The sequence below is a fragment of the Carettochelys insculpta genome, chromosome 5 (genome assembly GCF_033958435.1).
Source record: "Carettochelys insculpta isolate YL-2023 chromosome 5, ASM3395843v1, whole genome shotgun sequence".
Taxonomy (NCBI): Eukaryota; Metazoa; Chordata; order Testudines; family Carettochelyidae; genus Carettochelys; species Carettochelys insculpta.
This window is the reverse complement of record NC_134141.1, coordinates 70,929,919-70,944,067: the sequence shown is the minus strand read 5'-3', so window position 1 is coordinate 70,944,067 and position 14,149 is coordinate 70,929,919. Positions and strand designations below refer to the sequence as shown.

Genomic DNA, 14,149 nt, shown 5'->3' with positions numbered 1-14,149 from the left:
GATTGCTTCAGACTTTTAAATTTCCTGATTAAAAACATTTTCTGGGGAAAATGAAACAAAAATTGTTTTTGCTTGAAGAGCAGTTGCATAGGGCTTTCACAAAAAAGAAATTATATAGAAGGCAATCTTAAAGAAGCACTATTGTCTGAATTCCCTGGCATCCAAGTTTAGCTAGTCTTTGAATACAGTATTCAGATAGTAATGATCTATGTGGTATGAAAACTCAGATATATAGCTAGTTTAGACAAATAGACATTTTTGGACTTAAAAATGTAAAAGAAGAATTGTAGTTTCACTATTTTTAAGTACCTCTGTCATCTTTTCCCTCATGAAGAGAGCCCAGAAAACAATACTGATGGCTAAGTTTACAAACTTGATGTTCCCTATGGCCATTTATGAGTGGCTTTTAAGGCTTATGCTCACAGAGGTTCCTTAATTTCTGGAAAGACACTAGAACAATTTGTGGACAGGGCAGGGAGAGAAATGGCTGTGCTGCTCAGACTGTGGGTGCAGGCGTTGGGGTTGACACATGTTCCTTCCTAATCAATTGCTTGCAGCTCAGCCACTCTACTGGACAGTCAATACAAACTCTGCTCACAGGATGGACAGCTCAGGCTTGATCAACATTAGACCTTACAGTTGAATGCAGATATGCAATTCTAGCTATGGCATTTGCATAGCTAGAATCAACATATCTGCAGTCCACTGTAAGGTCTGTGCTTACTGAGGGAGGTCGACAGGGGGCATTTCTCCCATGGACCCTCATTATTTGTCATGAGAGCAGGAGTAAAGGGGATTGACTGTGGACCCCAGAGAGATCGCTTTTGCATCTGTTTACCAGATGCAGGACATCAAACTCTGGGAGATCAACATTTCCACCTAGTAACTGTAGACATGGCCTCAATAGACTGCAAAGCAAATACTGAGTCGATATGTGGCTGAAAGCAAAGGGCTCTTGCATGCTAAATCCTGTGCTAACTCTGACTCCCACTGCGCCCTTGATCCATGAACCTTTCTGCTTGAGATTCTCTGGCAGCAAAGGTTGTAACAACTCAGAAGTTAGGTCCAGATCCCAATAAAGATTTGAGGTTTCTAATATCCATTTAAATCAAGATGAGTTAAGCATCCAAATACTATTGAGCATCTGGACTTAATGTTAAGAAAGTAAGGTAAATGTTAAAATTTGCTAGAATGCCATGCAATATCCTCCAGTGGAGGGAGTGAGGACAGAGGTGTAGAGAATGGAAGGGAGATGAGAGCATTCCAAGTCCCATTTTATTTAGATAATTAACCCTAGCAAAAGATCTTACAAATGTGTCTGGCAATTAAGCACAGGCCCCAGTTCTGCAGCAAGAGACTGTGTGTATACAATAACAAAACCTGAAGATGTAAGAGACCGAGCTATATGTGGCATATATTTGTAAGAATCCATTGGCGATCCTTCTCATTTTCCAAAACTTGGCCCGCTGCCTAATGATGTGAGGATCATTGTTATCCCCATATAGTGACTGGTGAATGTGGCTCTAGCAATAGACCTATGCCAAGCATTATGACACAACCCACCCACAAATGAGACAACACAGTGTAGGACCTCCCGGGCCTAAGTTTTAGCTTTCTTTTACCCAGTATGAAATTTATTTATAGATTAAATTGATCCCAAATAAATACAATATTAAAATAATGTTAAAACTTTACCCGTGAAATAATTAAATTGCTGAAATCACTATTCACTGCACCACAAAACAATAGAGAGAGGGATAAAAAAAGCCCTCACAATCCTTCTTCTGTCCTTTGGTATAATTGAAAAGTAAGATTGACAATATTAACATTTGTATACAATGTCACATTAGTTTGCATCATTGTCAGATGTTCATTTACTGTTTAAAGGGTCGAAGAGGACATATAGGATTCCAATACCACCATTAAATATTTAAAAATGTAAGCAAAGTTACAGGGCAGTTATTTATCAGTGGAGGAAAGGAGTAAAAGTTCAATATTTTGCTGTACAGCTGAGCAGGGAAACAGACCAAAAATTAAAGCTGATCAGCTAATTTGTTTTCAAGTAATAATTCAATGAGTTTAGCTGTTGATGCAGAGTCTGATTTTGGTTTTTTTTACACACATATTTGTTTGTTGTTTGAGGGACAGTTCATACGGGAGTAATTTTGAAGATGCTTCTACACTGCACTTTAATTTCAATGAGAGTTTCATTCCTTCCACCCTACACAGCTGGTGGCCCGAATGATTAGGTTTTGGCACTGAAGTTTCCCCTCATTCCTGAAAACTGATCCACGCAAGGAGATCCTTATGCTCACACAGGGCCCCATGAAAGTCAGTGAGGCTCCACGTACAATCCCGTTCAACCGCTGTTGAAGTAGCTTGCAAGATCAGGGCCTTAGTGAATTAAATCAGTGTAGCAGATTTAGTGTTCTTAATGACAGCAAGATGCTTGATATGGTGCCATTGCACAGATTCACAGGAAATCTACCATAACAAAAAGCCCCTGTTGTGAAAGGAGAATACAATTAGCTGCTGAAAACCAAATGCTGAAAATTATTAATGGCAATGGGATCTGTGGGACAGGACATTTGATGATAGTTGTGAGACCTGTATTCTTACCCTAGCTCTATCATTGTCCTGTTTTGCAATGTTGAGTAAGTCACTTCACCTCTCCGGGCCCTGTCTGCCCTCTTAGCCTTTGTCTTGTCTCTTTAGATAGTAAGCTCAGTGCCAGGGACCATACCTTGTCATTATATATTTGTACAGTGTCTATTGCAATGGAGTCCTGATTTTCTGGGCTCTGAACACTACTGTGATACAGATGGTTCATTGTCAGATTAGAGAGGTAATAATTATTCAGGACCTGGACATTTTAACAACTGGAAGGGGAGAGTAGACTAATCAAATTTCAGGCAGCTATTAAACATGGAGGGGTTACAATTCAATTCATACAGTGTAGTCTTGAGAATCTGTAGACAAGATTAAAGTCAATAAAGTCGAGGTAAGCAGTAGATTTCCTCAACCTTACTATGGAGAAAGTCATTCTGCCAAGCAGGAAGAACTTGGATGATATTTCCTCTGGGACCGTCTTCAAAATACCATACCTTAATCCATAAATCTCACCTGCTGAGGGCCATCTCTATCATTTCTCCCTAGACATGGATACTCTGCCTTTTCACTCTTTTTTCTTGCTCCCACCCCTTCTTCCAAGACTCCTCTCTCTTTATTCTTGCTATTCTTACACTAATCTTAAATCCATAGGTGCCACAGCAATACAAATAAAGCATTCATGTCCGTAACCTCACTGAATTGAAAAGTGAACACATCTATGTCATTGTATCCATATAACTCCAATGGAATCAATTACATTATATGAGGTGTAATAGAAGGGATTATCAGAGTCAGCTCTCCTAGGATTAACAGCTCTGATGATTTGTGTGCAAGTGAGATCAGAATCAGGTGTGAAATGTAATCACCTTGTTTATTTTGCATTAATGACTTTATTTTCTGCTTATGTACAGCACATTTTTCATCCCTTCTACACATTGAAAACAGATTTCTTCTGCATTCAGCTCTTAATGAGCTACCCGACATATTGTCCTTTCCTAAAACAAAGGTGGAAATCCAGGCCTATTGCAATCAATGGGCATTTTGTTGCTGGATCCATTGGAGCCAGGATTTATAGGATTTTTAAGGGGGGCTTAGTGGAAGTGGTTCAAATAGTGGCTGTACCGGTTAGGATGCACCAAAGAAGAGTCTGATATTTGTACCCACAATCCTTATTCTGCCCTTTTGTATAATTGAAAAGTACGATTGACAATATTAAGATTTGTAAACAATGTCACATTAGTTTGTATCATTGTCAGAGATGTTCATTTAGGCTGCAGCTACACTACAGTCCCCTTTGGAAAGGGGAATGCAAGTGAGGCAAATTGGGAATGCAACCAAAGTACCAATATATATATCTCATGCTTTATTTGCATAATCACATTTTCTAAAGAAAGTCTTTTGAAAGAAAACCAGCAATGTAGATGGGAAATAATTAGGAAGAAGGGTGCGTTCGAAAACAGCGATTTATTTCAAAAGAACCCTGTCTACACTGCTGTTTTTCTTCCAAAAGACGCTCTTTCGAAAATGTGATTATGCAAATGAAGCATGAGATATGAAAATTGGTGCTTTGGTTGCATTTCCGATTTGCCTCATTTGGATTCCCCTTTCCAAGACTGTATTATAGACACAGCCTTATTGTTTAGAGGGTCAGACAGGACATGTAGGATTCCAATGCACTCACAAAATGTTTAAAAATGAATGCAAAGTTACAGAGCAGTTATTTGTTAGTGGAGGAAAGGTATAAAAGTACCATAGTTTACGGTATAATTGAGCTGTGGTACAGACCAAAAATTAAAGCTGATTAACTAATTTGCTTTAACAGGATAAAATAAACAAGAGTCAGCAATGGGATTTGGTCATTGAAGAGAGCAATAGAACTCAGTGTGACACTTACTAGGAGAATTGGGGTAAACAAGAGTAATTATTTTACTTTACTTGTTAGTGTGTAGAACTCGGTCAAAGCAGAACAATTCATTTTGGGTACATTGTTTTTAAAAAGACAAATAAACTGGAGAGAACTCAGAGAGCAACAAAAGGGATTAAATCTTTGGATAGCAAAAATTGTGAGAAAAATTTGTTCTTGGCATAACTAATCCAAAAAAAAGATGAAGAAGAGGTAATGTACATTAATTAGCAATCCATCCATCAGACGATGCTATTAAGAAACTACTGATCAGTTATTTCCTGAGCTTATGAGGGCAAAAGTTATGGGGTAAGGGATATATTGAGAGAGAAACAGTAACAATAGAAACAGTTTTGTAACAGAGCCAGCTGTCAAAGGATGCCCTGGAATGCTGTCAGTGCACATATTCCAGGTTAGTCCTGACACCAATTAATTAAAAACTATTTAAGACCAATTGAATTAATCCTGCCACAGAAAGATGGACTAGATGACCCACTAGATGTTTATCCCATACCAAAAGGATTCTGCGAACTGTTTAAGCCAAAATTAATGACAAGCTAACATTGTTGCACAGAATGTATTAATATTCATTGCTTATCTAGCATTCACAAACTAGAGAGAGAGAGAGAGATTCTCCTTTCAAGCAAACTATCAATCAGTCCAGATGTCTGAAGTATAGAGAACATCTGCAATGTAAGAAAAAGAAAGTAAGCAGGGAAAGTGCTAAATGGAAGTTGCACAATATGTGATTCATTCTGCCAGGTCAGCTGTCATCAAGCAGCTTGAGACACAAGACTTATGTCTCCTAGAAAGAGACAAATATTGGAAGTACCTCATTTGGCAAAATATATAAGGAACCCAGAACTGTTTATCTTCTGGTTGTGCAATTCCTGCACCTTTCTGGACAGCCTTTTCTGCATTGCCATGTTCCAAGGCTGTGTTTCAAAACAATGTTATCCCATTTGGTCTGAGCAAGTACTCAGCTTTCAAGGTCTCATAGATTGTTCCCGTTGGAGAAATCAATGATAGTCAGATATTCCTCTGATGCAATTCTGTTCATTTCCAAAGAACACTCAAAAAATCTTGTTTCTCTGAAAACAGCAGCTCAAACAAAAGGAGGCAGGTTGCTCACAGTTCCATTCTCACTTTCAAGCTAGAAATCTGGCCCAAATTCTCTCTCCTTGTTTTCTCTCAGTGCCACTGTACAGGCAAGCCATGGTTATCTGACCCGCTGGTAACTAACACTCCTGAGGTGGTGTGGGATGAAACAGAATGTTTGATAACTGGGGTTGGATAATCTCCCCCAGAACTGTGCAGCCAGCAGCCCACCCTGAGTAGCTGGCAGCCCCACAGGGGCCAGGGCGAATCCCACCCAGGCCAGCTGAGGCTCCCCACCTGAGTCGGGGGTGGCTGCCTGCCCATGGAACTAGCCAGGGGAGATGGGGCCAGGGCAGCTGGTAGCCTGGTGGGACTCTGTACCCTGAAGCTGGTGGCAGCTGCTCTCCCAGGGATCCAGTCCCTGGCCAGCTGGTGCTCCCAGCCCAAGGCCAGCCAGGGATCCCGAGCCCATAGGGCCAGCAGCAGCTCTGTGCCCAGGGCCCAGCAGTAGCTCTCTGCCCCAGGGCTGGCAGTAGATGACTGCCTGGGACATGGCTCCAGGGAGCCATCCCAGGGCAGTAGGCACTCTGTGCCCTGGGGCTGGCAGTCGCTTGGGCCCTGTGATCAGCTGGGGCTCTGCACCTCAGGCCCAGCAGGGGCTGCCCTCCTGGGACGACTGCAGCTCCATGCCCTGCCCACCAAGGCTCTTCTCCCTTGGGCTGGCTGTGGCTCTGGTCTGGGGACAGGCAGGTCTCAGCTCCCTGGGACTGGCGAGAGTTGCCCTCCTGGGTTGCCGCTCTGCAGCAGCTAGCATCCTGCAGCCCTCCCCAGGGAGCCAGCTGCCCTCATTTCAAGAGGGGGCCAGGCAACACCCCCCATTCTGGCCTCCCCATCCACAGCTCCCCCACTCCACCCCCATTTATCCAACATTTTTGGGTATCTGACCATCAGTCAGCCCCGATTATGTCAGGTAACTGGGGCTTTACTGTACTAGTACTTCTCTTCCTGCCTCCTGGTTTCTGCTTGCCTTTGTTTCCAACACACAGAAAGAGGGCTACAAGCAAAACAATCTCCATCCTCTATATTTCTAGTCAGTCTTGTCTTTGGGTGGCGGCTTCCATTGTTTCTATCAAAAAGGGACATTGTTTTCTCATTTGGCCTGAATGGAACGTGGCTGACACATCCAGCAGCTGATGTGACTGTCCCTATAGCTCAAAGATGGTATTGCTAGAAGAACTTAATCAATTATAACAACTTGTGTAAGAGGCTCATGCTTCAGCTGCCTCTTCCTTTCTGACAACCAAGTCATCACGAAAAACAGGTTGTCCACAAGCAAAAATAAACAAACAACACTGATGTGAATGCGGCCCAAGGAGTAGCTTCTTCCACAACCAGATTTGTAAATCTTTGGCACAGCAGTGCAGTAATCTATACAATCTATATGCTTGGTGAAAATGTATAAAAAAGCATCCTCTGATGTGCTGAGCATTCTCAGCTTGGATGACTTCAATAGCTGTATCCTGCAGGTTGCATTCAGTCCCTTATAGGATCAGGCTGTTACGCGTTATTTACATGGGGATTTTTCACTGGACTAGAATGTGTATTGGAACTAAAAACAAACTTTGTACAAATTGTGTATCTACATGTAGTGCAATGGATTGCTACTGTGTTAGAATATATAGCTGCTAAGTGGGAAAAATGTCTATTATCTCATGATAAATATATTATATTGAACATGAAACACCATATAGTAAATAGTAGGCCAGGTTGGTTCTTAGCTGCTGTATATTGGCATAGTTCCATTGACCTCAATGGAATTACACTGATTTCCGCCAGCTGAGAATGTTTCATGCTGTGAGGTAATAAATAATTATCCACGTACGCCTCATACCACTTTCTCTCCTCAAACCAGAAAAAGTCCCTTTTCCTCCAAAAGCCTAGTGAGAGCTGGTAGTTTTGAAGATTCCTAGTCTAGCATCATAATGTTTTTTATTTAAAAGTGTTTGAGATCTACAGCTTTGACAGAATAGGATGTGGGTGGATGCAGTATATTTGTTTTGATTGCATGGCGGTAGTTTGTAAAGTCAGATGCAAATCTAAAACAAACAGAAGGTCTATTTTTCTCTTTTTACCTTATACACCAGCATAGACCAGAAAGTAATACAGCTGAAGTAAGTGGAGTTACACCAGCACAAGATCATAGAAACAGATGGGTCCTAAGTCCTTAGATTGGCATCTAAACAAATGCCTGCATAAAAATCACCCATTTCTGCAAATCTGAACTTATGGCAGCTTCCCCTGAAGTCACTGAACACTGGTAGCTCAAATCGTAGTGTGGGTAAAGTAGGAACTGTGATTATATTTCTAACCATGTGTGGATCAAGAATGCCTGTTTTCCTTTAACTGAAAGAATATCTCTCTTTCTTTAGGCTTTCTCCACCACCTCCTTTTGAATCTAAAAGTAGTATTTTCCTAAAATCAACATTTGTAAAAGATTTTATAAATGTACTTGCATGTTGTTTACTTACTTTGTTGGGAGTACATATGTAATTAGAGGCTAAGGTGTCACTCTTAGGGTGCATCTACACTTGTATTTCTCTTTTGAAAGAGGTGTGCAAATGAGGTAAATAAAAATGCAAATGATGCATAAATTTGCCTATTTGGCACCTCATTTGCATATTCTGATTTCGAAAGAGCTTCTTTCAAAAGAAGAAAGCCAGAGTAAAGGATGGGAAGGATTCTTTCAAAGATGGGTTTACTTTCGAAAAAGCAGCGTCTACACTGGCTTTCTTTTGAAAGAAGCTCTTTCAAAGTTAGAATATACAAATAAGGTGCCAAATATGCAAATTTATACCTCATTTGCACTTTTGATTTACCTCATTTGCATTCCTCTTTCGAAAGAGGAATGTAAGTGTAGATGCACCCTTAGGCTACATCTACACTCGCACACTACATCGAAGTAGCCTATTTCAAAGTAAGGACATATCATCTACACGTCCTCCAGGGCTGGTGCCATCAACGTTCAACATTGAAGTAGCGATGGAGAACATCGAAAGGAGCCGCCCTGGAAGGAAATGCAGAGCGTCCACACACACAAGTGCTCCCCTTTGAAATAAGGGGCCAGCAAAGCCCCAAGCTGCTCCCTTAAAGGGTCCCTCCCAGACACACTCGGCCTGCACAGAACGAGATCAACAGAGCCGACAACCGGTTGCAGACCCTGTGCATGCAGCATGGACCCCCAGCTGCAGCAGCAGCCAGAAGCCCTGAGCTAAGGGCTGCTGCACGCAGTGGCCATAGAGCCCCGCAGGGGCTGGACAGAGTGTCTCTCAACCCCTCAGCTGATGGCTGCCACGGAGGACCCCACTATTTGGAAGTAGCAGGACGCGGATCGTCTACACACGTCCTACTTCGACATTGAATGTCGAAGTAGGGCAGTATTGCCATCTTTGGATGGGAATAGCGATTTCGACGTGTCACCGCCTAACGTCAATTTCAACATCGAAATAGCATACGGCGCGTGTAGAAGCACCGTGTGCTATTTCGACATTGTGCTGGCTACTTTGAAGTAGCCGGCTAGTGTAGACGCACCCTTAGTGTGGTAATGATGCACATTTGCTCATGATGATGAACTGAGTAGAGTAACAAACACTATGGCTGGGTCTACACATGCCCCTTCCTTTCAAAAGGGGCATGTTAATTAGCAGGTTCGAAAGATGATAATGAAGCACTGCAACTAATATGCAGTGCTTCATTAGCATAATGGCAGCCATGGTGATTCGAAAGTGCAGCTTTTTGAATCATGTGCCGCCTGTGGAGATGGGACCTTCCGAAAGGACCACCCCCAGTTTTCGAAAGCCCTTCTTCCGATCACCAGATAGGAAGAAGGGTTTTCGAAAACTGGGGGGGTCCTTTCAGAAGGTCCCGTCTCCACCGGTGGTGCGCAATTCAAAAAGCCACACTTTTGAATCGCTGCAGCCGCAATTATGCTAATGAAACACTGCATATTCATTGCAGTGCCTCATTAGCATCTTTCAAACCCTCTCATTAACATGCCCCTTTTGAAAGGAAGGGACACGTGTAGTCACAGGGTATAAGAAATGGATAACGTAAAGGCCAGTGGTAGGCAATGTGAGGCCCACAGGCCACATGAATTCCATTGGGGTTCTATTCATGGCCCACAAAATGTTTTGTGTACTGTTCGCCATGTGCAAGTTGCCAGAATCCACTGGTTTCCATCTGTGTTGTTTTTCTCCTATCACTACTACGAAAGTGCCACAAATATAAAGCATGGGCATATGATGTAAGGTGCGTGCTGATTGCGCACAAAATTAAATGAGAGAGCCACGTATTCATTCTGCATCCACAGCGCTGCTACAGTTCAATCCGCATACCACAGTCGGCAAAACTACCCCGTCCCAGAAGACCATCTTGGTCATGCATATTCATTGCAGCGCCTCATTAGCATATCCTGAAGTGTCTCATTAGCATCCCCCTTTCGAAAGGGGGGTGCTAGTGTAGACATAGCCCACAGGTTGTCCCTGGGACTCTTGCACAATGCATTCTTTCCCTTTGAGTAGCCAAGATGTAGGCTTGAGCAGATCTGGGTTTCCTGCTGTATTGAGGGTAAGGTAATCTTTTCTGTCAGGGGAGAAGGTGGGGAGACAAGAGAAGAACTGGCTGAGTATTTTTTCATCTGGATCTGGTTTGAAAGTGAAAGATGGGCTTTTTTAGAACACTTTTTTTCAACATTTTGGACTCTTTAATCGAAACAATGAAAACAAAACCAAAAAACCCTCATGTTCTATTTTGCAGTATAGTTTCCCCTCGTTCTCCCTATCCCCTTCAACATGTCCTCCTCCTTCCCTCTTTTCTTCTGGCATAAAAGTGTAAAAGGATGGGGTGCATAAGAAAGGAGACAGGAGAAACTGGGATGGAAAACCTCTCTTTTTTTTGTCAAACATTTTTAAAAAATCAGTTTAAAAAAACAAACAACGCAAACCATTTTTGATGAGGGCATGTCATTCTTTCCTCAATGCACCTGCCCTAAAAGGGGTGATGTTTACTATGTCAGGTGGGAGTGCGAATGCCTATGGAAGGCGGACATCAAGCATCTAATGATCTTTCTTCACTCCCGTGTTTTGCAATACTGTGCCTGCTGCTGTGCTTTTATCACATGAAAATGTGTAGGGAAAATATACAAGTTTGATTTTTAGGAATGTTATGAGGCTTAATTAGTGCTGGGAAAGCAGCAGGTTCAGCTTCTTAGATGGAAGTTGTGTTATAAATGTAAAAGATTATCTACCTTAATGTTGGGTCACAGTGTTAAGAGCAAACTTCAATTTGTGAATAATAAAGATCACTGTGAATGTACAGACATTTCAGATGCCTCCTAACTAACAGTGTAAATGTAATTGTGGGGCTTATGCTCTTTCTGATTTCTCCAGAGCTTAAGGATCACCTGTCTCCCCACTCCTCCCCCCACAAAAATAATTCATGTAGTGTTAGAACTGTGGGAAATCAAACAAAAAGTACAGGAGGGGCTGCTGCCCTAGACAAGTTGGGTTGGCAATAAGATAAATGGAGCTAGTCTAGACAAAATTTAAGAAGTATTTGTTTAATTGTTCTATTTATTTTCGTCCTGACTTTTAAGGTGCAGGGGCATTGATGGGAACTTCTAAGACATAGTGACTAATGTTTCTGAAGAGAAGAAAGGAACCATGCCTTGCTTGTTTATCTCTCCTGCACTGGCAACCACTCAAGAAAGTAGAGAAAGAATGGTAAAGGACTGGGATTGCGTTAGAAAACATTCTCTCAGGCCTCCTTCCTGGGACTGCTTTGAACTCTCATTCATCATTATTTCATGTGCCCAGTCTTCTCTGTACTTGAGAAGGGAGGAAAGAGAAACACACCAGACTGGCCTTTAGGATTTTTAATCAAAGCTACTGCTACTGATTGGAGATCAGTGGATTTTCAAACGCCTCAGCAAGTTGGTAAATTAAAATCCCATGTTCCTGTGGGCTAGGAACAGAGCTGTTTGAAAAGTCCTTTAACGAGGAGAGCATGTTCCTATTGTTTCGCTTGCCCGAGCTGAGAAGCCCCGAAGAGATCTTATCTCCAGGGTCACCTCGCAAAGGAAGACAGAGAAAGTGAAATTAACTAAGGGGAGGGAAAGGCTGGACTAAGGCTGGTTGCTCTCCCGTATCAAGCTGCCTTAGGCCCTGATCCAAAGCCCTCCGAAGTCCTTGAAGGGTTTCTCGATGGGCAACGGCGGCAAGGCGGAGCACACGAGAGACCAGGAGCTCGCACCGCAGAAGGGAAAGAAGCAGCTAGCAGCATCTCGCGGTGCGTCTGCTCCGTGTTTGCGACGCACCGTCACGCGCCGCTCCTCCGCACTTGGCAGGGGAGGTCCTGGTTGAAAAGGAGAGGGGCTCGAAGGAGACTGGCGGGACTGGCTCCTCGGGCGGCACCGCAGCGTTTCTACCCCAATCGTTTCGAGATTTCTAAACAAGGAGCCCCAGGCCTCCCCCCCCACCCCGGGTTTAACGCGGCCACGGATTTGCTGGCTGGGATTCTCGGCCAAAAAGTTCTTCGCTGACGTTACTGAAATGCAAGTGTCAGGGGAGCCCAATAACAGGACAACAATGTAAATAATCAACCGCCACCAGGACGGGTGGAAAACAGATTGTGCGCGGGCAGCAAAGCAGCTGGAGAAACCTGGCAAAGGCCGGAGATGCGCGGGGGGCTTGAACCCGCCTGGCGTGCTGGGGTTGCGAAAGGGCGGCTCATGCCCGAGTAACTGAGGGGTTTGTGGGCGGCTTGGGGTGCGGGGGCTTTGATCCCGTCCCACGCGCACGCTGCCTACGTTTGCTCGCAGCTCAGCGCGAAGAGGCCCGACGCTATGTCGTGCAGCGGGGCCGAGCGAGGCAGCGCCCCCCGAGGCAGGGCTCCGCGGGCCAGTGAAAGGCGCCTTTGTGCACGGAAAGCCGCGCGCGGGGAGGGCTGGCGCGGCCCCGCCCAGCTGATCCGCCAGATGTGCAGGTACATTCCAGCGGCCGCAGGGGGCTGCGGCCTGGAGGAGGAGGGGGCTGCTCCAGCCCCCCTTGGAGAGACCAGCGGCCCAGGCGGGAGACGGGAATCGCTCCCTGGCTCACCCCCTCCTGTCATTTGTTTGCGCTGGGTGGGGGAAGGAGCGCGCTGGCGTTAAAGGCGCATCCCCTCCCTTTGTGCCGGGCCGGGAAGAGCGAGCCGGCTACACGGACGCTCCCCGGCTCTGTGTCTGTGCGTGTGTGTGCGCGGGCGCGCGCGCCGGGGGGGGGGTTCATGCTCGCTCCAGATGACGCCGCTCGCTCCCCGAGGTGTCACTGCGAGTCCCACCTCCCCAGGGGAAAGGGGCCGCTCCGTCGCCCCGGCCCTCCCCCTCCGCGAAAGAGCTCAGTGACTCGCTGCGCCCGCCTGGCTGTCGTTTGTCCGCCTGGCACGCGGCGGGGATGAAGACAGCGGGATGTTGGCGGTGAGTCGTCTGCTCGGTTGCCGTGGGGGGGCCCGGGGCTGTGGGTGGGATGCGACACGCGCCCGTCCACCTGTCTCCAGCTTCCGAGGGAGCCGTAGGGGCGAGGAGGGAAATCACACGAGCCAGTGGGCAGCCGGGCACGGGTGCTCACTCACCTGCCCGCAGGGTGCACGCCGCAGCCGGTCACATAAACCCCTCGTGCGCCGCGTGGCTTTCAGCTGGGGGGACCCGGGAGGGCTTGGAGATTCTATCGCTCTGCAGCGCGGGGCTGCCAGTTCTCACGGGCTAGCTGACCACAAGACTAAGGGAGGGTCCTTGGCACTGAGAGGAAGACGCGGCATCAGGTGCAGGGGCATTGATGGGAGGTTCCTCTGGAGGACCCGAAAGCTGTGGTTTTGTGGGGTTGGGGTTTTTCTGTTGTTTTTTGTTTTTGTTTTTGTTTTGAAGCCCTGTGGGAGAAAGAAGAAGTTGGCCGGGGTGTTTCCATTTTTGCATTGCCACTTTCTCCGCTTATCAGGTTCTTGGCAGCTAAATTCAAACCCGGGCAGCGTTAGGAAAACGAAAGTGTCATTGATGGCAGGAACTGCGTTGCCTGCAAAGTGTGAGCGGGTGTGTGTGCGTGCGGGTGGAGCGGGGGGTGAACACGGCAGATTCTTCAAGCTTCCTTGGGAGTTTCTGGCTCGGGAAAGGTTAATCCGGAGGGAAGATTGGGCTGGTTTCCTGAGAGCAACGGGCAGGAAGAGAAGCACCTCACCAGTTCTGGCAGGCGGCTTCCAAATGCTTTCTGCACCTGCTACTTTAGTCGGTATCTGCATAGTCCAGGACCACAGCAATCTAGTGTCTCTAGGGCCAAATACTGAACGCTTCCCAGGCCTTCCGACATAACGTTTTTTATTGTCTAATATACAGGTCCTAATTTGCAAAGTATCCCACCCTCTAGGAGAACCCGATGCAGCGTTGACTCCAGCGATCCGCGGAGCGCCTTAAGGGTTAAATATGATGTAAGTACAAAACTATTTCGCAGTCGA

The 14,149-nt window shown here is 45.4% G+C and overlaps 1 protein-coding gene and 1 long non-coding RNA gene across 5 annotated transcripts in view; both read left to right on the top strand.

The window, feature by feature from the left end:
• LOC142013633 (uncharacterized) overlaps window positions 1–11,446 on the top strand; it is a 226,394-nt gene extending 214,948 nt beyond the window's left edge. The window contains exon 3 of the long non-coding RNA XR_012645741.1: window positions 11,262–11,446. This is a non-coding gene — a long non-coding RNA (uncharacterized LOC142013633). The remainder of the gene's footprint in view (window positions 1–11,261) is intronic.
• Window positions 11,447–12,305: 859 nt separating this feature from the next.
• Window positions 12,306–14,149, top strand: part of RGMB (repulsive guidance molecule BMP co-receptor b) — a 31,282-nt gene continuing 29,438 nt past the window's right edge. For 2 of the 4 annotated variants that reach the window (XM_074995286.1, XM_074995289.1), the window contains exons 1-2: window positions 12,706–13,121; window positions 14,031–14,122. In XM_074995286.1, coding sequence (XP_074851387.1) covers window positions 14,118–14,122 — 5 coding nt within the window. In that variant the 5' untranslated portion in view covers window positions 12,706–13,121; window positions 14,031–14,117. Of the gene's footprint in view, window positions 12,650–12,705; window positions 13,122–14,030; window positions 14,123–14,149 lie in introns of those variants that run through there. The other 2 variants (XM_074995287.1, XM_074995288.1) reach the window with 2 other exon arrangements.